The sequence below is a fragment of the Haliotis asinina genome, chromosome 2 (assembly GCF_037392515.1).
Source record: "Haliotis asinina isolate JCU_RB_2024 chromosome 2, JCU_Hal_asi_v2, whole genome shotgun sequence".
In the NCBI taxonomy this organism is placed as follows: Eukaryota; Metazoa; Mollusca; class Gastropoda; order Lepetellida; family Haliotidae; genus Haliotis; species Haliotis asinina.
This window is the reverse complement of record NC_090281.1, coordinates 63,969,841-63,993,330: the sequence shown is the minus strand read 5'-3', so window position 1 is coordinate 63,993,330 and position 23,490 is coordinate 63,969,841. Positions and strand designations below refer to the sequence as shown.

The window sequence follows — 23,490 nt, the reverse complement described above, 5'->3', positions numbered from 1 at the left end:
TACTGCTAACAGAAGCCACCATGTATGTCATTTAATTAATTTCAAGTTGTATCGATGAACTGACATGAACGTGCTAATCTGTTTGACGACCATACCAATTATTTGTTTGTTTGATGCCCTCGTTTTGAGTTATATTACAAAAGTCTTTAAATAATTGAGTCTTTAAATACAGACACGAAAATCCAGTGTCCAAATAGTCATGACTATTAATCCAATACATTAATGATTTTCGATACGATATCGATGACATGCAGCTAAGTCAGCGAACCTGACCACTCGATCATTCTTACGAAAAGCACAGGATGCTGAAAACCAAATCTTCACGCTTCATTTAGACAGCAAAGACATTCTATCTTTCTGACGTTCTGTCCTCAGCATCATACCAACAGTCACATTTTCACTCAGATTTTGCATGCGTGATGTTACTAAAACAAAAGCTGGTATGTCCATTATTACTATTACTCTAGCATCTGTATAGCGCCGATATCCAGTTTGCCGATACCCAGTTCAACTGCTCAAAGGCGCTTTGTTTTCCCTCCATCACTTGATGTCCATCACAACGGCACATCATATTTTCAATCTCAACTTTCTGGGGATCGTACCACTCTTGCTGACTTGCTCACTCCCTCTCTGTCCCTCCTACTCCTTTCTCTCTCTCAAAAATAGTAACTATGCCGAAAAGGAAAGCCAAAAGAGAAAGTGCTTAACAATGAATGGAATAAATTATATTATGACGTATAAAAGCCTGTATCCTGTATATATCTCTCTTTCTTTCTCTCTCTCTCTCTCTCTGTTTCTGTCTGTCTGTCTCTCCCTCATTATCAAATTTTAACTGAGATTGTCACCGCTCACTGTCATCAACTCAAATATAAAGGACGTTGAGTCCGATGTCGTACATTATTACCATCACACATACATCACATTCAGATGTATTACTTCAAGAAAGTACTTGTTAATTATGTGCGAACGCACGCGTGCACATATATCAAATTGTAATTTATCTTATGAGTGTGCATCTTGTGCCTTTTCTGGTTGGTGTTTTCCTGGGCAAAACGTTCAGCTGATATATTCCCCTGCTATGGCTGTTTATTTAGACAGTTGCCTGTTTGGCCATTCGTTTGAGGTCATCTTGACATATCTCAGCATGCCTCTCGCATAAGGTCACAACTAAAAATGGCGACCTCCGTCACCTTGTGCAAACAATCGACAGCCTGTATGTCCTCCATTCAAATCAAACATCATATAATCAGCGCAACACAGATTCAATACATGTGAACTACCACCATTTCGTATATAAGTATTCATACCTGTTGTGCTCAGGATACATACATACACATTACTGTATAGGATATGAAGAATAGGTGTCACACCCACCTGAGACCAGATCGCCAAACAACAGCACACATGCTCCAACGAAACAAAGGAAATTCATTATGAACACATATCGTCGTTCACAGTCCCGCTGTCGTGTGATAAAACCAGTAAGACGACTGTAAGTGACAGTTCTTAGTTCTGTGACGGGTATCTCCTTCGAAGATAAGCTTACATCACCACATTCAGACGTTATGAGCTATGTTGACATACAAAGTAGGCCTCACTCTTGGTAGTTACCCGGAGATACGGATGGATGATAAATGAGTGTTAGGTCAACGCAAGCCACCGTGCCAGTGGCAACAGGAATAAATCACTAGTAGTATATTATGGGTCGCCACATACATATTTTGCATGAGGAAATTAAATATATACAATACCTTATTAATATTTAAATGTATGCATGATGTCACAGGTCACAAGGGTTAATGAACGGGTGTTTGTAATTATGCAATCAAGTAGTTAACAACCCGAACTATTATCAGTGCATAGTTATTAATCCTAGCAGTTTATGCATGCTGACCAAACGAAGTGACGCTATGTTTATAAATTCAGCTGGAAAAGCGTGTCTTTCTTATCACGAGAAGGTTATCGGTGACCTTTTGTTATTTTGGACATGGTTCAGCAACCCATGCTTGCTATAAAAGGCAACTATGCTTGTCGTTTAAGGCAACTAACGGGATCGGGTGTTCAGGCTCGCTGACATGTTATCGGTTCACAATTGCGCAGATCGATACTCATGTTGTTGGCCACCGAATTGTCTGGTCCACACTCGATTATGTACAGACCGCCAAACAGCTGGAATATTGCTGAGTGCGGCGTAAAACTCACCCACTCACTCATTTTGTTATTTTGAGAACTGAGTGGCCAAGTGTACCATATTTGTTATAATTATGTTAGGGACGATGTGTTGTTTTTAAAGAGAGTTGCTTCAGAGAGGTAATGGGTATGAATGTTTGAATGTCAACAGTTCAGTTACTCTATACATATGCCTCTGTATCAAGGTACCAGTGTTTAAACAACAGGTCCATTTTTTCAAAAACATTTTAGGGTGCTGAATGTTTCAGTTCACCTTTCCTATGCTCTTTTAGGGTTGAATGGTTATTTATAGTCACAAGTGTGCTGTGAAGGAAAGAATGTCCTCCAAGATTCTCTCCTGCACGTGTATGACAGTATAAACAGTAAGTGTACCTGAATACCGAACTGAGTGAGAGCGGTTGTGCGTGCACTTATGCATAACGAAGTCTTTCTTTGGCTGGTTCATTTGTCGATTCGTCCAGGCCTCTTTGAGTGTGTATAGAGATATACATAGCCAGATAGGTGTTGAGTCCAAGTTGCATGTGGTCAGTGATTGAAGTTATGTATTGCAAGCTGTCATTAGCAACAGACAAGCAGGCAATAAAACAGACATTGGGCTTTTTTTAGCTGTGACAGAGGTTCCTATTCATAGTCAACAATTTTTTTTCGGTTTCCATAGACATCAATTAAAATTTTCAGTTTTCAAACTGAGCATTACGTAACAATGAAACTTGAATTTCTAATGCTACATTTCCAAGAAAACATGCCTTGAAAATCTGCCAACCACCAAAAAGAAAGAAGTGGAAAAATAAATCAGAAAATAGTATGGAGCCAATGTATTTTTATTACTGCAGACCCTACATGCTTGTAATCACAAGAAATATCTTTTGTTTTCCAACTTCGACCATCTTCGGATTTGAGGTGTATTCTTGTTGAATTGTAGACTGGTAAAATCATCGTGTGAAATAGCACCATTCTGATGTTTATTTGTATATAAATACTGTCACTGCGAACATGTTGATCGCATTTAGTATTGTGTCCTATTACTGGGTCAGAGGTATCTCCCTTTACAAAGGAGGTTTGGTCATAGAGGTCAGCGGACTAGCACATCAGTTCATTGTGGTCTTATGGTATAATGTAATGGTGTTTCAAACTCCGAGAACAACAGAGATATTAGCTTTCAAGAACCAACAGAACACGAGTGATCAAAGTAACAATGTGTAAATATGTATGCACATGGTCAGAGTGCAAATAGTTCCGGCAGTATGCGATTTATTTAATGAATGGTGATATGTTCAAAGGATGAATAACAAAGTCGATTACCTAATGTTATGACTATGTTTTCCTAGGTTCACAGGTTCTTACGCAAGTTATGTGGTTTAGACTTCCAGGTGTGTATTGATCTGACGCACAGGGAACGTAACCATTTGAGGTCTGAAAACAGGCATAGTTACTTTTCAAAAGCTGGACAATCCAGAGAGATAAATAAGAAGTACCATCGTCTTTGATCATCCCAAGACGAATGCGAATATTTTTCATTTCCATGTCTGTTGCTGAAGTCTGATAAGAATTATTAACCCATCAGGTGAAAACAGGTTTGCATGTGCTGTTTTCAGGACTTGCAATACTGCTCAACTGACTGAATATCCCACTAATCAAGATGATGACGTTATTTGCTGGTCGTCTATAAATCGTAAACCCCGCGGACTATTTCTCAGGTGATGTCTTTGTAGATCAGAGCATGCACACTGCAGCACCACAAGTACTAATCAGCTATGTAAATATCACTGTATTTTCAGCTGAAGTTAAAGCACTGGCACATACGTCGTTTCAAGGTTATCACATCTTCGCGTGTCTCTTCCACGTCAATTTCACAAATCATACACGCAACAGGATGTCGTAGCTCTAAACTTCTGAGCTACGGAATGTCGGACTATCTGCCCCTTGATTTGCAGACGCGCCACCAGAGCATGACGTCACAACGGGTTGCGAGTCTAACTGTGCCACCACTTCGAAGTACGACGGGGGGTCATTTTTAACGACATCATCATAAGATGGAGGTGATGTAGGCACAGCTGGTTCATCCACAGGCACAGAAGGTTGGTTGGAAAATGCGATAGAGTAAATGTTGTTGGTGACGGTATCGTGGGAAGTGTTATTTGTCATGGTAACCACCAAGTTCCTTTGTAGCTGGTTGTTGGGAGGGGGCTTCTTTCTCCGGCACCACACACAACAAACCACTAGTATAGACACGACCACGACAACTGCAATTGTCCCACCAACTAAACCCACAAGACTGGGGTCGAACGAATCTGAAACGGAAGTTTGAATTTCATGAATGATATGAATGGTGTGATATTTTGATACATTTTTATGAAGTATAAATCGATTACACCTGTATTATGCCTACACAACAGTTAAAACGGCAGTTGTTCTGTTGAATATCCGAGTATCATTTGAATATAGCGTCTGAATAATTAATGAATTTGAAAGGATTTTGTTCATATCCAACTAAAGACGACAATGCATTTCAAAGTGAGCTTTTTCTGGATTTGAGAAATGTTGATATACACTTAGGAGAAAAGCAAGACTTTACATACATTTACTCTTAGGTAGTGGTGTGCCAGCAGAAAAGGACAATGAAAATCCAGTGAAGGAGACTGAAAGATCCGATCGAAACACAACGCACACAGCCTGCCCAGAACTCTCCACTGTCGGTCCCTTCCTGCCACACCACCGGCCGAGAGACACAGCGGATCGATCCGGGCCTGGTTCAAGGGGATGACAGAAAAACATTCATGAGTCTAAACTTTGGAACACAAAATGCTGCCTATTCATGTTTTAAGTCCTATGCATCCATAAATGTTATTTTGAAAATGTGAGCAACATAAGGTCCAAACACATTACATCTTTATTTTTCCTGCCTTGCTACATTACCCACTGTGCTCGAATGGTAAAGACTCTTCAAACCTAGTGAATGAGTTACGTTTTACGCCGCTTTGAGCAACGTTCCTGCAATACCACGGCCGGGGACACCGGATACTGGCTTCACACATTGTACCCATGTGGGGAATAGAACCCGGATCTTCAGCGTTACGAGCGAACGCTTTAACCATTAGGATACCCCATCTACCCTCCATCAAAACAATTGACGATGTAAAGTATGGTGTGCTCGTGACAACGACGCCAGAGGTGATTTACGTTACCCAACGGCAACATACGTAATTCTTGAAATTCGTATGCTGACGCCTATTTTGCTGAAGACAATTTTCGAAAAACAGAAATATAAATGTAGGAGGTTTTATTATATATGTAAATAATGTGTTATATTTCAACAGAAAATGTGATTTAGAAATTATGCGTGGTCATAAGTTCATATAAGATGCACCTCACTGTCAAAAATATATGAAAATGAACATATTCGTTGAGCCTGATGTCAAACATAATTACCATCATAAATCTGTACATAATCCATGGTGCAACTGGGGTCCAATTCAAGTTCGAAATAGGATACTCTGGTATGGATCACATGACCCTCTAGAGACGAAAAGATTTTCCACGTGCATTCCGCCTCGCTGAAACAGTGTGATAAACAAGATCTCTGAAACTTGCTCAGAGACGATAATTCATACATTTGGAAAATTAGTCATAAATAGCTCCGAATGTGTTGATGAGGCGGGTATGTTTCGGTATTTCTCATTCATCCATAAGTGTGTGCCTACTATTTCAGACAGAGCCATGCCTGTGTATGGATAACGAGATCCAAATATTGCTTTTGTGCCAAGCAAGCATGCATTTGTGTATTGTGAATGTGATAAATAGAAATTAAATAAGAAATATTTTAACTTTGTGTGCAGGTACTCTCAGTGTTGTCACAATCCTTAGTGTACAATACACAACCCTGTGTACCTAAAGGTATATGACCAGATGGTGACCAGATGGTGACATGCAACCACCTAGTTGCGGGTATAGCAATGTGCAGTAAACCGTCGACTAAGTACAGTGACTGTGACTATGTGTCCCAGTCTACCAATCTGCCAATGGGTACCTCGTAAGGCTGGGAAAGCCACATTAACGTGTTGCGTGTAGTGGCTGCAAGGAGCGTATGGTCCCAAGTGAGTTGAGATTGATAGTATTATGTGTCACTGAGATTGGCATATCTAAGAAGCGCATTGAGCATGTATGTGGGGTGGACTATAGCGCCATGTAAATACCCACATACAAGAATGGTAATGCTTCGAAATTCATAACCATGAAAATAATTCGGTGTTAGTAGTTAGATGAACACCTGACCATGTTGATCAAGCAGTGTTCTCTAATCTCACACATCAGTGTCCTTTTCTGAGTGGGTGTGCGCTTTTCTACTATTTTCAAAGTGCAAGCTTACAAGCGAGTAATACTACATTTTCTATGGGGAATTTATTTTGTTCTTCGTGTTCTGCGCATGCATTTCTTTATCTTGAACGACTAGTATGATGTACCGATGCCTTGAGAATGCAAACCGATGGAAGGGAGTTAACGTTAAGCTTGCTCTTCTAGAAAGTCTAGTGTTGGCTAATTGCCTAACTCTGGTACTTCTGATCCGATTCTCGAGCCATAAACAGCTCAGAATTAACATTGAGCTGTGCGGTAAGATAATGCGTTGTTCGCTGGTCCTTTTCCATCCCTGGGCTCAGGGAACATAACAAAAAACCAACAAAGTATATCAACCCATGTCCCACTCATGACCAGTGGATATCCTATAGTTTTGACTGTCAATATGGTCTTATAGGGTAATGATCCCCTACTCTGTGTGTGTGACATAACTAAAAATGTGTTTGCAAGTATGCTGGAGGTAAACTTACTTTGGATAGTTCAGGGGATATTTAGGGGAGTCTATACTGGCTTCCAAATACGTTACGTCTTTGTCACCCCCACAGTCTGAAAAAAAATACCAGAAGAATGTACACAGTTTAACTCTTTGATGATGTGGAATACGTTCTCCTTGTTTTCTAAAGATATTGTTCTCTTTTGCATGTCCTCTGTCGCTATATGTGGGCGTTTAGTCACTGGATCGTCTGATCCAGGCTTGATTAGTTACAGATCGCCGCCATATAGGTGGAATCCTGTTGAGTGTTACGTCACGTTAAATACCAACCCATTATATGTGACGCTATCAATGCCAAACGCAAACACACATATACAGATTATATATATGTATATTATATATGTACCTGCTATTTGGAATCGGATGTAAATCCGCCTAAATTAGGGGAAAGTGGTTGATGCCATTGTGTTGTACCCTGAAGATATAGCTTAGTGGTTAAAGCGTTAGCTGGACACGCTGACGAACCGGATTTTGTTCTCCACATGGGTACAATGTGTGAAGCCCATTTCTGGTGTACACCGCCGTAGTATTGCAGGAACATTGTTAAAAGCGGCGTTAACATGGTTTAACTGTGCCACTGTGTGCATTTTCATTTCATTGGAATCTTAAGATTGACAGGATTACAATCATGCTTGTTTCGTCCTTTAAATAATGCTGTATATATGATAAGGCCGCGACTCTGGTTTTCCGAATGGGCGAACCACATGACTATCATCCCACGAGCCTTGTAGGAATGAATTTTAGCTTAATGAATCGTGGCTTTATTGTATTCCATACACCAACATGCACATTCCTCATAAAGGACATGTGGCGATATGTTCCACCAAAACATATATCGGCGGTATACCTCTTGTTGCTGTGGAGAATTTCCCTGCGGTGAACTTCACTTTAAATCCCCTCGATACCGTCGAACCGTCCGTATGGAAGGTGATGGTCATGCTGATGCCGCTACTGAAGATGTACCTAGATGATGCATTACAGAGCTTTTCCAACTGCTCCCCATCAGCTGATACACCTAAAATGATTATATCCACGTTGCCATTTTACCACACTAATTTACGAATCAAACATATTCGATATACGTAGTATGTAATTAATGTAGATTAATGTTTAAACAAGTTATATCTAATTGATAAAAACACAAATTTGAATCATTAGGTTCAGTGGACAGATCGGCGAACTGTTAATTATATAAAACCATTGAAAACAAAATTAGTGTTGTTTCTATATCAAAGTTACGATACCATGTATATACTTAAGAACGAATACCAGCTGTATAGGGACCTCCCTATATAACAATCGCCGTAATATTAATGCATGCATGCAGAAAGGCGTGTCTCTTTATGGTACTGACCGTCCCTGAATAGAAGATAGTCACTCGCACAACCTGTTGACGTTTCCATTTGAATGTTCACAATTTCGACCCTTATTATATTTCCCAGGGGCGCGGAAATGGTCCAAATACATTCTAAGTTGCTGAAACAGAATAATTCGAGTATGAACGTTAAAGAAAAGCAAGAATAATGGGTGGCAAGTCCTTTATATTTTGGAAAGCATGCTTGCTCCTTCATCAGGTGAATGGTGCCATCGCGCCACCGAATAAGCGAAATAACATGACAACTGATTGTAATGCCAATCACGAATAACGATATCAAGGCACTTAAAACATTTCCTGGGTAATGCATTACACATGCTAACTTACTTTGCATAAAGTGACGGGTATCCCGGGGAGGTCAGGTACACATCCCTGGTTGTATAGGCCGTAAGTTCAGTCCGTCCACATCGGCGGCTGGGATCTGTTGACGCTGCAGTTACTTGAAACAACAGCAGTAATTTCATAAGGTAAATTCATTCTGTTACTATTCGTCCGTGGTATGTGTAGGGGATAGGGAGGAGGTGGGGGGGGGGGGGGGGGGAGACACGGGAGGTCGGTGGTGGATCGGGTCAACAAATGATGTTTCAATGCACGCCCTCAACAGTGTAGTGACTAGAGGGGGTGGAACAACAACTGGAATGGTCGAAGTAGGCAAACTCTCGACAAACCGACACCGATAAGGAGTTGTAAACTCAGCACATTCCGGACACATACGAGCATGTACATCACAAGTAACTTAATCATGAACTTCACGCTAGTTCATCGTCTGTCTATTTCACCTCCCCTCACCTGAACATAACAATGCATATCGTTTGTTCCCTATGTATGTGTATTTTACCTGAAGAGTACTGCAGACTGAATCCACGGCCAGTGACGGAGCTGTCGGTATGGAATGTGATGAACATACTGTTGCTGGTGCTGAAGATGTCCATAGTCGAAGACCGACAAACTTTACCTATTGTGGTATTTCGAGCCCCTGCAATGTACAAATAGCGGTCACCTTTAAAAAGAAAAACAATATGGCTTTGCAAGTTGCTTTGTTGATCATGATCATTTTGTTGATGCACCGGATGCTTCAGACTTGATTATTTACAGACCGCAGCCATATAGCGGGTATACTGCTTAGTGCGCCGTAGAAGACACCTCATTCAATCTTGCTGGCGTCATTGAGAACATTAGGTCACGTTGAACCTACACGAAGTTACATATTTTGATGAATAAACATGCCTTTAAACTACAATGTACCTACCGTCACTAAAGAGCAGGTAATCCCTCGTGCACATATCTGAAGACTCCATGTCAATATACATCATGTCAATTTTGACACTGTATCCATAATCTGCAACAATCTTCCACTGGCAGTCCAACCCACTGCAATGAAACAAAACTTCATGCAACCATTTCGTTAGTAATCATGTCACAACAGATTGAGTAATAATGATGAAGGATAAACTGAGTCTGAAAGCGTCCATTCTTGAGAATCAGCTCTATAGAAAATATGTATTATATTCCAGACAAGAAATTGAAATTAATACTTGCGACGAAGTTATAACTAAATTGATCAAAAAATTTTTTTTTGGTGAACATATTGGAAGATAAAGAAAACATGCCGGTTCATGGGACAGGTATGTGTAATGAACCGAATAAACCCATTGCTTCAAACAAAATCTCAAACCCATGAAAACTTATTCACAGTGGACCCTTCGTTTCAATTATGTAACCTTGAACTTTACAAATTATCACAAATTATTAATTTGGGGGGAATTCCACTGTACTGGTTTGAGGTACATGAGAGAGAAAGTGTAGTAAGCCTTTAACAGCACAGGTAGTAAATAACGTAACGGTTGAACATTTACACTGACCTAATGAGTGAGTGAGTTTAGCTTTACGCCGCACTCAGCAATATCCCAGCTATATGACGGCGGTCTGTAAATATCCGAGTCTGAACCAGACAATCCAGTGGTCAACATCATGAGCATCCATCTGCGCAATTTGATAATCTTATATAAAGAGTGAGTGAGTTTAGTTTTTGTGCCGCACTCAGCAATGTAAATGGGAACCGATCATATGTGCCAACCAGGTCAGCAAGCCTGATCACTCGATCTCGTTAGTCACCTCGTACGATAAAAATGGGTTCCTGGAGATCAGTTCTAAACCTAACGGGTCCACTGACTTAATACCCCAGAACACTCAGAACCAAACAAATTGAAATATTTAAGAACGAACAATATTAGAAAGACCTGATTTGTTGGATGATATGTAACATTTTTATACGTTCTGGAATATAATTACATGCTTCTATTCGACATTGGGTAAACATGGTACTCGGAGCTTTTCAGTGAATGTCTCATTTGAATCTAATGTCCAGTGTCGTACTCACTTAAGGTACTGTGATGGGTAACCGGGGGATGTCAGATATTGGCGCCAGGTGTGGGCGGTGAGGCGCATATTTCCACAGGCAGACCCCACTGTGGTCAAAACAAATTAATACATTTAAATTAAAGAACAAACAAATTGTAAAATTCTAGGGCGTTGATGGGAAGGAAACATTATTTGTGAATGTATCCTTTTGAAAATATAATTTGCATTTTGCTTAGCCAAGCTTTTTAAGATTTTCGACATTGAGTTGTCTACAATACGACGTACTGAGGCATCTAACATTAGCACGATGTTTGTGTACTGAGGCATGTATCTTTAGCACGATGTTTGGGTACTGAGGCATGTATCATTAGCACGATGTTTGTGTACTGAGGCATGTATCATTAGCACGATGTTTGTGTACTGAGGCATGTAACTTTAGCACGATGTTTGTGTACTGAGGCATGTATCTTTAGCACGATGTTTGTGTACTGAGGCAAGTGTCTTTAGCACGATGTTTGTGTACTGAGGCATGTATCTTTAGCACGATGCTTGTGTACTGATGTATGTATCTTTAGCACGATGTTTGTGTACTGAGGCATGTGTCTTTAGCACGATGTTTGTGTACTGAGGCATGTATCTTTAGCACGATGCTTGTGAACTGATGTATGTATCTTCAGTATTATGTAAATATGCTTGATTATTTATTTCCAACATTACGCCAGTATAAAGAAGAAAGTACTATGATATTTATTACATCAACATCACGTAAATGTACTGACGTATGTATCTTCAACATGACGTACGTGTACTTTGGTAAGTATCGTCTCAGATAATCACACAAAACAGAGTACGGGTGCAACATATGTCATATTTGGGATTTCACTTTCTTAGTAAAGTACAAATTCTAGTACTTTTTTTCGGTTGAGTCCCATCCTGCATTCGAACCCGCACCCTCAGAGTCAGGCACCTAATCGCCAGCACACAAAGTCGGCCGCCTAGCCCGCTCAGCCACCGCGACTTCCAGAGTACGGGTGGTCAGTTTACAACACTAAACTGTAAGGTTACAACACCAGCTGCCTTATCACTCTGATATATGAATATATACTGAGAGAAACCAATAGACGCACACAGTAAAATTCAAGTATTAATATTTTCCAGTTTTCACCAACAGCTTTGAAAAGCGCTATGGAGGAAATCTGAGAATAAAGAAAAAAAACTCAGCATGAAGTGGTGCTCCTTTTTTGTGTTTCGCCCAGTATATATACAAATACATACCGGCTGAGTACTTCAAGCGAAATCCTCTGAGTGAGATGCCTAGATCTGATTGAAAAGTAATTCGCATTTGATTGTCGGAGCTGTATATATCATCACTTCCTGGACCACATATCCGGGTGATGATGTCAGCATTAGAACCAGTACCTGCATTTGAAAGAAATGTTGGTGTTTAAACAAAGCTTTTATCATCAATAATGTTGAGCTCTTCTTTGTGGCAGGGCGAAGCACGCTTGTGCCGTCAAACCAAAGAGTGAGTATGGTTTTGCGCCGCCTTTAGCAATGACCCAGCAATTACAAGTCGAGAAGCACCAAAAATGGGTTTCACACATTGTAACCATGATGGGAAACGAACCCGGGTGTCGGCGTGACGGGAGAACGCTTCAACCGATCCTCCATCAGTGGATCCTGCCTCGGCCTTGGGACGCATCTTGATCATTGGTAAACTGGATCACCGTTATTTGAAGCGCATCCAGAGGAGAATGATCGCTGTACAATGTGTTTGAGCCGCTATTATGTTCGGATGAAAACAACACGTTCTCTTCATTGGCCAATTGCATCACCTTGTTTACTAGCATCGCCATTTGCATTACTACCGATATATCGCAAAAGTACTGCTGGGAAGATGCACCAGACTGCTACATCCACAGGGCAATGGGAACGGTGGGTGCTACCGATACGGCATGATATGCCTACCCGAACACCCGGTGTCGTCACAAGTTTCCAACACATGTTTCTCGACCTCGTACCTTTACAAGGATTAGGATATACTCAAAAAGCATAAACTAGATTGTTATTGTCCAATTAATTTTTGGAGACCCATTTATCTCGAAAAAGTTTGTTTTTTTTAAATTCATCATGAAAATATACCAACGTCATTGACGTATTTTCGAAACAACATATTAGAGGCCTCACATTATGTCACTAACGTTACAGTAGAAACTGTTAAGCACAGTACCATAGGAATGTATTTGATCTGAAGGACAAATGCGACTGGTGTGTGAGCTACACTTACCGTCTTGGAACACTAGGTAATCCATTTGACAGAAGCCATTCGATTCAAGTGCAATGTCCATAACTTCAACTTTAATTTGTCTTCCAGATGGACCATAGATCTCCCAAACACAGTACAAGTCACTATAACGAAGACAGCAACATATTAGTATTCATTGTCATATCGAATAATATTGAATGTATTCATGTTACTACTTGATACAAATTTATCCTTCATGATGGGTTGTTAGTGTTTACCCTTTGGTTTAGTAAAAACAACTAAGAAGAAACTTTAAAAAATAGCCCCAAACAATTTGTTTATGCAATTTAACTCCAAATACTAGCATAACGGTGTGAGGATTTGCATAATGAATGAGAACAACAGCAAAATTTACAATGGACGCTTTCTTGAGACATGCAATTCTCGTTTTAGTCTGCTTACTTGGGGTAACTGTCTGGATAGCCAGGTGATGTCAGATAGTTGTCTCTGAAGCTCGAAGCCGTCAGACTTGTACTTCCGCAAACAGCTTGAAAATATAGATATGTACATGAAGCTTCTTCTGACACCGGGTTTTAACGACATTAATAGCCTCATTCTAGGTATATAACACGCATCAACCAAGTCAGCAAGCCCAACCTCCTCATCCGGTTTGCCGCCTGTTGACGATAATCAAGGGTTGTTTCAAAAATATTCCTACCGGGTTCTCCTTCTAGTGGAAACATGTTTTTCTACAACACCAAAAGTAGTGTAGAAATAATGAGGCTTAAAATCTACCATTATTAGCAACAAAGCACATTCTCAGCTATATATAACCTTGAGTACACAAACAATGCACCTGTTTAGATACAGAATACCTGTAATAAACTGATGGTAAATGGGTTTATCGACATGTATACTGGCATACAAAAGAAAATACATACGACTTTTTGGGAGATTATTTTGAAGCAGTATACATATTTCGAAAGGTCACAAAAACATTGTGTAAGTTAAGCCAAACCGCCACGGACACCATTATCTGTGTTAAGCGTGCTGGGATATCATGAAAATCATGTTGTTTTTTATCTCAAACATACGAAATGAAACAGCTGTTCATAACGCAGCAGCCGACTGATTTTGTTTGTGATACACCTGTTAAAGGCACACGCCTTTGGAAAGTCACAGACGGGAGCTTCGAACAGTGACACTGTCCGAACGTTCGGCGATACAAGACATCCTACAGTCCATGAACAAGAAAACCCAGGACTGACTACTCTACATGATGACCATCACTTGTTCATTCTGTGTCTGAACAACCTGGTGTTTACTGTGACGTCATCACCATCGGTAGTGTTTGATAGTACTACAGCAGGATCAACGATCGCTTCACTCACATGACCCGGAATCCCAATACGCAGAAAGAAAATACAGAAGTTTATGGTGATTAGACAACAGTCACTGATCTAAAAGCCTTGTCTGAGCTCAACGCCACCGTCATGTGGCTGGCTCATGTTTTCCTTAAACTACCTTATAACTGTTAAAAGATCGAAGCATCTCCAGTATCGTTCGATTGTACCTTGTTAAGGAAATCAGAATATGGTATTTTACAGAAAGGAGCCCTAAGCAGTTCTGGATGGATATCTTTACTCCAAGAGCAAGGACAAGAAGCGGAACATTGGGAGCAGGTGACTCTTACAGCGTCATACGATATATGTGGTGTTTATACTTAATAGAGAGTTATCTGGATGATTAAGTGTGAGGACAGATTCTGGTAAGGTTGTCAAGCAGTTACACACACAAAATATGTGTTTCGAGGATATACATGTATGAATTCGGGAATTGTTTATCGGACCCCGCTCAAGTGCTAATGATACGTACATTGTATTTCTTTGTAGGATATCCTCACAGGTCTCTGGTCACCTGACCGCAGAAGGACCGTCATAGAGTTACTCCTACTCGTATATTGCCCGTCAGATGAACCACACCATCTCCCAATCAGGTCCGACTCATCGGTGCTTCTCCCTGCAAATACATCAGAATAAAATGCTCAACAAAATAAGAAACTTGACACATGCGTAATCCATAATGATTGTGTGTGTGTGTGTGTGGGGGGGGGGGTAATTCTTGTCACTCTCAAACGGTGAAGACGTAGGTTGACTTAAGATAACGTTGGTGATCAACGTGGAACATATGCAGGTTCATGTGAGATGAAAAAAGCTAAACATACACTAGTAATCACCGCAAGCAGCAAATAAAATCATCACTTTAGGCGTCGCACGTTTATTAGGATGCAAACACACAGACATCGATGAACAGGAAAAGGTATCAATTTGCAGGTTTATTTTTCAAACGACTAAGCAGCGAGAGACAAATCAATAAGGTGAACAGATCATTGTCTGTGTGTGCTAGCAGTTTCAAAAAACCTCGGCTGCAGTCGTCTGAGACAATCCCGACTGTCTATTTCCCAAATTGAATGCTTTTGGCGCCGTGTGTGGTGCACACTGCTATAACGTTCAAGCAGATTTGTGACTGCAACCTCCACCTACAGTCAGTTTGTCAGAAGTAAGACAGATCATCAGCATTCGACCTCTCTCCACCGAACATACACATGGTCTAAACTCAAATACAAACGTTAGGAACAACCACAAAATTCAGTATTTCAATATAACATGGATAAAGATGCTAAAATATTGATTTTCGGGTAGGTCCCTGACTTTTTCCCCCTGAGTATATATTGATGAAATGCCATTACGCTCAACATTTAAGATATGACTGATATGAATAAGAGACTTAGTGCCTGTAACATCGTTGGGAGCGTAAAAGAACATACCATCATATATGTACAGCTCTGCACAGGTTCCATTGGGAGACTGATCCATATCTGACGCAAGTAGTTGGATGCCAACTCGTCCGCGTGATGCAGGGGATTTGATGTACCACTCACATTTCCAACTGAGAAAGATGCAGAAGAGTAATATAATAAAAGATAACAATATACATTTTATATTTTATAACTGTACTGTTATCGGTTTCAAACATGTGTCTTTAAACCCAGACATCGTCCCACAATGCGTTCTCAACATTAAGACTGTTGTAACTGTACATTACTGAGAAATAACAGCCGTAGCACCAATGTCACTCTGTGAAACGAACCCCAATATTTAACCCGGTGTTACCACGGGGTCAGGTATATCACTTCCTGTTTATCAAGTGAGGTCATAATGTATTTTAGTCAAGTTTGTGAGCAGACTCAAATTTGAGCACTTTAATGAACCCAAGAAAGGCATATGACCATTTTGTGACCACAGGAAAACGTGCAAACACCTAGTTGCGGGTACAGCAACGTACAGTGAACTTGGAGAAAGTACTATAACTGTATGTACCAGTCCACGCAGCTGTGAACAGGTAGTTGGTGCGCCTAGTGGCTGCATGAGGTGTACAGTCCCCAGGGTGTTGAGATTGACATCCAGTGATCGAGGAAAAAAGCGCTTTGACCGTGCTCGTAGATCTGATGGACAATAGCGCTAAACAGAAACCCAAATATGTATGATAAGATAACGTATTTACTGCATGCAATATAAGATTTATCACAATGTAAAGGACTAACGTTACCTTTTGCCGGTAGAGACAATCTTCAGCGAGTACTGTGCTGCCGTCAGCGTCACTTTGCACATCGTTGCTAATAATAAAGACAACAGTAAGTAAATGTTAACTCCGCCAGTATTGTCATTGGGTAAAAGGAATCACTGTTCGGTAAGAAACTTACCACAGATCTCTTGTTTAGATTTGCGGTTCTTTTCGTGGGTGCTTTTAGGTTGGGAAAGCAAAGGAGACGGAATATTTGCGCCTTAGGTATTGCGAGGTAAGGGCATGACAGGTAAGTCGGCATGAGAAACAGAAGCGAATAATCTGACATTAACACGATTAAAACAACAGCTGAAAACACATGCATCACACACCAGCGATGTCATTTACGGCACAAAAGAGTTCAAGGTCACATACAGTTAACGAATCAAACATGTCATCAAGATGGCGTCACATTCGAACCACTTAAAAGTGTCTTTAACACGAGCAGAGACCCCATAGTGCCCATGTGGTTAATCGAACCCGTATCTTCAGCATGACAAGCGAAAACTTTAACAACTAGGCAACTCCACTGCCCTTACGCAGTTACGTCAATAGTCTAACTGTGTCTCTGCCACACGGATTAACACGCTTTTTGAGATTATACCTTATGTATTTCATTATTAATGTTACAAACTGCAACATCCAAGATGAGGAATTATGATCAGAATATGACGGATTACTTTCCTGCTGGAATTTTATTGACAAGGAGGACGTGTTGCGGTTGAGATGTTATCTAGATCACCAGCTACAAATATGGTCTAAACATTTGGAAGAACGGAAATCTCCAACGTCACCAATGAATTAATACGCCGCTGTGATCTTAAAGATCAACAATATATATATATATATATATATATTCTGCGAACGATTTAGTGATAAAGCGACGCGGTTTTGAAGTAACCTCACAAATGTGGGATCAAAAGCAAACATGAGTCATCACACAAAGCATACAAACCTGGAACTGCTCTGTATCTCATTTGAAATCCTTTGTAGTTGTTTGTGTTATCCGTGTGGAAGAAAATCCGCATTGACGCAACACTGCTGATAAAAACGGGCTTATCTGTCCCACAGAACGTTCCAAGGAGATCCGAACCTAGAAGTGATCATTACAACCATTGCAAATTAATAAACCAACCCGTCTTGTTCCTTTAATGGTCGGCTATGTACACTTGCTCATATCCGTACATTGGCATTCCCATAAAGCTACATGTTTGATTTACAAGTGTAGCATTGACGTATATTTCACGTAATGGATTGACAATGGAACTCACGAGTTTGGCCGTTATATACGTTGACGTAATCGCCGTAACAAATTCCCCCAGAAGAGGGGTTCTGAAACACAGCATCAATGGTTTCCAGGAAAACAATCTGATTTTGTTGTTCTGTCGTAATCGTCCACTCATGTGTCTGCGTTCTGAAAAACAGATACCTTATTCAGAATCTGCTTTCAGTGCTTTGATAAATTCTGTCGAATAGCAAAATCACAATTCTAAGTCCAGTGAACAAGTTATGACCATACCACACTAACCTATGTAAAGACACAATACACACTCACAAAAAGGAATTCGTTTTGGCTTGCTTAAAATAAAGCAATCATTAGACCTCATTGTAGTCACATACATTTTGCTTCTAAAGTAATCTACAAATTTCCAGTGGTTGTTTATATCGTTAATTAAGCATCAAGTAAGGATGGTATTAGAAATGTACAAATTGTCTCACGAAATTTTCTTAAACGATTTTTCTTGTCCCTCTCATGATCATTAAACGTACGCGCAAGTTCGATTTATCATGATTAATTAACTGGAATTATGACATATTAAGTTAAGTATTACCAGACTGTCACCGTATTTAGTGTGTGAGTGTTAATATCGGTTCAGATAGTTAGGTACTTACAACAGCGATTAGTAGATAATAACGTGAAGTATCTACTTATTTATTCTTACAACTCTCAACCATATACAAGTGATAAATTAGTGGAAAGTCCTGTAAATGATAACTGTATAGCGTGCTTCTACTGTTGTCATAACTGTGGATATTTTACAACAAACAAGCTGAAAACATTTTCCTTTCCCAGAGCCGATGAAAGGTCATTCTAAAAATCAGGACACGAATGCTCATATACTGAATTTTGAATACATTGTTTTTACAACTTACGCTAATGATTCTAGCAGGGATAAATCATGCATCACATGTGTTCCATACAATCAGTTACTTTTAACATGGGTAACAGTTAAGTATATTCAAAGGTATTCTCACCATAACACTTGTTTGAAACATGTTAAATGGAAAAACAACAACAACTTACGGGTAGTACGCATTGGGGTACCCGGGACTGATGAATGTTTTACTCGCTACTGTCGCCTCCAGTCGCTTCATTTCGGTTCCCCCTGTCAAGAAGTTCAGAATATTGCCTATTTGACACAAACTGTATCGCGACAGTTGTATATTCATTTGACCAATATCATTTTGGTTGTTGTTTAAGGTCACTCTTAGCTATATTTCAGCTACACGGCCGTACAAACGTCAATGGAATAATTAATAGTAAATATGTCCCAAAACTGAAAAGTATGATGATGTCATCACGTTTTCAATGGAACACCGTTCACCCAGTTTTCATTTTCAACTCACTGAGAAAAGTACGGATTCTTTACGAATGTTATTAGTACTGCCAACACATATGAAGGAGGACCATTTAAATTTTATATTTTCATTTAAGTAACACAACATATACCGGAATGAAATACTGATTGTTGAAGCAAGGTATAGTGATACGGAGCTGTATTATTATTCTCACATTTACCTTCACTTTCGTAAAATCGAATAAGAAAACCGCTTTCAGTGATGCTGTTATCCGTCTTGAAAACAACGTAAAAGTATTGACCGCGGGGAGCAGAAATACTTTTTCTCGCTTTACCACATATCTTGTGAGAACTGTCAGTCCTCCAGTCCCCTGCCAAACAAACACAACTATTGTGTAAAAATATTATTTTTATCATTTTTCAGTATATTTGACTATATTTGGCCACTCAGATTTCTATTTTCCATCGTTCTTGGTTTGCTGCAGTTGGGAAAGATCCAACAGAAAAAGGTCACATGAAAAAATGTTATTTGATAAACTATTGGGGGTGTCACCTTCTTTATTGTATGCACAACGTTTTTCAGAGTGTAGGGCAAGGAAATGTTCAGACACGTTGTGCATACAATAAAAAAGAAGTTGACAGTCATAATATGTTGTCTCTTATTTGAATACCGACATCTATATGCCTCTCCAAAACCTCCTGAAAAAAAAGTATGTAAGACTACCCGCATACGAATATACTTGTTTATTGTTTATAGATGTAGTATACGGAACATGTCTAAGCAGAGTAACAGCCATATAGGAAATAGTGCTGGTGCAGGAAGCTACATGAACAGATGCGGTGTAAGTCTGAATTAAAATTTACAGTGAAAAACGTTTATAACTTACCAGAATATTTCATGTTCAGGGTCAGACTGTCCAAGCAGGAATACGATGAGCCAGCGATATTGCTGTACACCATGTCGAGTACAACTCTATAGCCGGTTGTTTGGGGGTAGATGTTCCAGTAACAATAGTCATTGCTGTTGACAAAAGTATACGTATACACACACTCTCACACACACACACACTCGCGCGCGCACGCACGTGTATGTGTGTGTGTGTTAGAAGCAAAATCAATAATTTTATCTATTTTAATATGATTATACTTAATACTCTCCAAAGGGTGGCTGATCATGAAACATTTTGTTTTTATCTGAGGTTAGGATATCGGCCTGGGACGAATGATGAACTATAACCTCATGCTCGAGCGTACCTAGACATTGCAAGGAGAGCAACCAGTGAAATGTCATCAAATCAAATCTCTACTTTGAGGAACAGCTTTGTTTGTGTGATCGCACAGCTAATGCCGAGCGTGAAACGTATGTACATGTAACCAAAGGGTTAGTGGCGTTTTTGCAGCTGCTAGAACTAGTCTTGAGGTAGTTGCATGTCACGCTTGCTTAACTAAAGCTGCAGACACAAATGTTTGGCCAAACACAGAACGCCCTAGGGCAAGGAAATCCCAGGATCAAATAATTGGAAACCGAAAACCGAAGCCAGTCAGCAATTGAACCCAAGGATCAGTTGTTGACGCGAGCAGATATACTTTGCTGACCAGTCTTGTCAACATGCAGCTATTCCGCATGTCCGGGAGCCAGTATTTGAACGACTTTTAAGAAGTAGACGAATTTCTAATCTGACACTGGCTCTGACAGTGATCACGTTTCTGTAACGCAGAAAATGAGTACATGTAATGTGTTTTCATTTGATCTCAGATTCAGTTTCTGGATATGCATGGACATGTCAGGTGACATCCTTACAAACATCAGATATCGCCAGCAGTGCATGAGTACCCAGTAGGGCAGATGTTAGTGTGGCCGTAAATATATCTCACAGATCATTGTGAGATAGGGGTGGGATGCAGACATCCCTGGGAGGTAAGGATGAAATTATTGTACAGAATCGTTTCCCTTGGGTTATTAGTAATCTGGAACCCGAAGTATTCACTGGGTTTGTTTGCTTGTAGCTTAACACCGTATGTAGCAATATTCCAGCTATATGGTGACGAGCAGTAAATAATCGCGTCTGGACCAGACAATCCAGTGATTAACATCATAAGCCACACATCGACGATGACGTCATGAATCAACCACAACCAAATTGCTACTCACTCAAAAGGAATTAGTCTCAAACAGATAGAACAAAGAATATAAATCAATGTACATACTTTCTGTAGTTGTGAGGGTAGTTTGGAGATGTGAAGTTCAGCGGTTCCCTCTGAGCATACAGCGTCATGTTGCATGCATCTGTAATGAACATACTCAATGTATATGCATGTATAGGGAAGAAATTATGCCCAAAATAGAAGCCCCGCATCGTCTTAAATCTTCTTAGAAAAACATATTAGTCATGAGATTTATAGAACAGGCTGACCATCTTCTTCATCTTCTCCTTTCACATCCGATTCGAACATTCTATCAATAATAGTATCAGTGTATTTGATATGATACTAATTGGCGCATTCAAAAGCAGGGAGCTGTCCTAAAAGCAATCAGTGTAATAACATAATTACATATCTGATTTATAAAGACGGTTGACACATGTCATCAGTTTCCAACTGAGCAGATCGACGCTCATGCTGTTGATCACTGGGTTGTCTGGTGCAGACTCGATCATTTGCATACCGCCGCCATAAAGCGGAGTGCGGCGTAAAAGTAAACTCGCTTAGTCACTGATTTACGTATAGCCGACCATTATTTTTATCTGTTAATCTCATATTTTACTTTCTAATAACAGGCCAGACTTGCCCAATTTTTCGGATTTGTAATGTCGCCTTTGTGCAACATGCTGACATAATGTCGTATTATAACGGTCGATGTGCCCTGAAAGAATCTAGCCAGTTAGGAATGTACCGTAATAGTTTTAGAATTTGTCTTGGTGTCTAGATGAACTTATTATTTGTCAGCTGTTGACATGCGGCGTTTGGAACGAAGCCAGAAATAAGCTGTTTCGTCTTTTCATAAGGCTGACAAAAGCCCTGATGCCTAACTAACATAGGTGTTCTTAACAACGTCATTTACAACTGACGTAGATATATCAAACATAATCTGATCATAATATTTATCTATTATAATTATTGTAATGCCCAGATACTGCGGTACTGATGTTAAAAGTGTCGTAAACCAGGATGCTGACAGAGGACTTGAATACACATGTCTAAGATAAAAACACCGTTGCTATGCTCGCTACAAATGTAAATATAACCGTTGCTATCCATTTCACAAATGTAATAGAGAAAACACCAACTAGTCAGGACACAGCCTTCACGAAAACGGTTCGTGCCCTTAAAAATGAACAATCAATGTAACGAGTATCAGGTAGATTAGAAAAAGACACATCCTATTTTTCAAAATGTGTTCCTACGGAGGCTGTAATGAGTCAAACGTGTTTTCTGCCATCGAATGTGAGTGAGTCCTGTGGTATATTCACAGTGTCTTTCACCAGCGTGTAAACATTACCCAAACCTTCATCCATCATTTTGTTTGCGCGATAAGCAGAACACACACCTTCATCACACAAACAGTGTTTATCCTCATACCATTTAACACAATGTTTGCCATTGGACTTTTACTTTACTTCAAGAATAACTGGTAGCAAATAGTATCTTCTATGCATTCAGCCTTCATGAACAGGTGTTTGTGTTGCTTTATTGATTTCTGAATGTACCGTCGGTCGATATAGTGCCTGACAAAACATAAACATAGTCCGAACTAGGTCGTTTGATATTTCAGAATCACTTCCATATCCAGGTCCGAATGGACGACGACTCGTGATACTACGATCAATACCCACCTGAACTAGTGATTAATGCTCCCAACAGTACAACACACACTCCATGGAGAAGAACACATATGCCCATTATTTCAAGCTATTGTCCACTGTCACTAGCTTACAGTTACAACGCTGACATGGCAAAGTCAGTGAGCTGGGAGAGGTATTCTCCACTGTATGTCGGCATCAGGGTACATCCTTGTTTGCGTGAGTCCTCACCTCGTCCGGGTGTGCTGTACAGGACGCTCAGTTCAGGCTGATAAGCGCCATTTAAGTCAACACACATGCTCAGGGAACTGTGACACAGTATATACGCAAGCTGGCGTGATTCAGGTTGGCGAATAACAATTAGGTCAGACCGTGGAGTGTCAGCTTAATCTGGGTTGAAAGCGACGCAGGTTGTAAATAAAGAATGAAAACCATTCGGACGAACCGTGTTTGCCAACCCAACGACGAAT

The 23,490-nt window shown here is 40.1% G+C and overlaps 2 protein-coding genes across 2 annotated transcripts in view; both read right to left on the bottom strand.

Moving 5' to 3' along the window:
- LOC137274134 (tolloid-like protein 2) overlaps positions 1-1,600 on the bottom strand; it is a 52,644-nt gene extending 51,044 nt beyond the window's left edge. The window contains exon 1 of the mRNA XM_067807148.1: positions 1,375-1,600. Coding sequence (XP_067663249.1) covers positions 1,375-1,432 — 58 coding nt within the window. The 5' untranslated portion in view covers positions 1,433-1,600. The remainder of the gene's footprint in view (positions 1-1,374) is intronic.
- A 1,395-nt stretch (positions 1,601-2,995) lies between these two features.
- LOC137274132 (cubilin-like) lies at positions 2,996-23,490 on the bottom strand. The gene is made up of 23 exons (XM_067807145.1): positions 23,054-23,490; positions 21,429-21,507; positions 20,108-20,241; positions 19,442-19,591; positions 18,947-19,028; positions 17,913-18,055; positions 17,597-17,734; positions 16,627-16,693; positions 15,845-15,966; positions 14,893-15,036; positions 13,480-13,564; positions 13,060-13,181; positions 12,048-12,191; positions 10,792-10,879; positions 9,661-9,782; positions 9,250-9,387; positions 8,739-8,850; positions 8,391-8,512; positions 7,884-8,051; positions 7,014-7,089; positions 5,620-5,744; positions 4,770-4,937; positions 2,996-4,481 (listed from the first exon to the last, which is right to left on the bottom strand). Exons 1-23 carry the CDS (start codon positions 23,118-23,120, stop codon positions 4,075-4,077), a joined length of 3,003 nt encoding a protein of 1,000 aa, XP_067663246.1. The 5' UTR covers positions 23,121-23,490; the 3' UTR covers positions 2,996-4,074.

What these genes read in the sequence shown, in the direction of transcription:
- LOC137274132 (XM_067807145.1), bottom strand. Translation starts at nt 23,120, where the DNA reads ATGGGCATATGTGTTCTTCTCCATGGAGTGTGTGTTGTACTGTTGGGA. An exon ending in TTACCTAGTGTTCCAAGACG is followed by an intron (nt 12,192 to 13,059) that starts GTAAGTGTAGCT and finishes TTTCAAATGCAG; the next exon opens with GTACTGGTTCTAATGCTGAC. An exon ending in CAGTCTGCAGTACTCTTCAG is followed by an intron (nt 8,851 to 9,249) that starts GTAAAATACACA and finishes TGTTGTTTCAAG; the next exon opens with TAACTGCAGCGTCAACAGAT.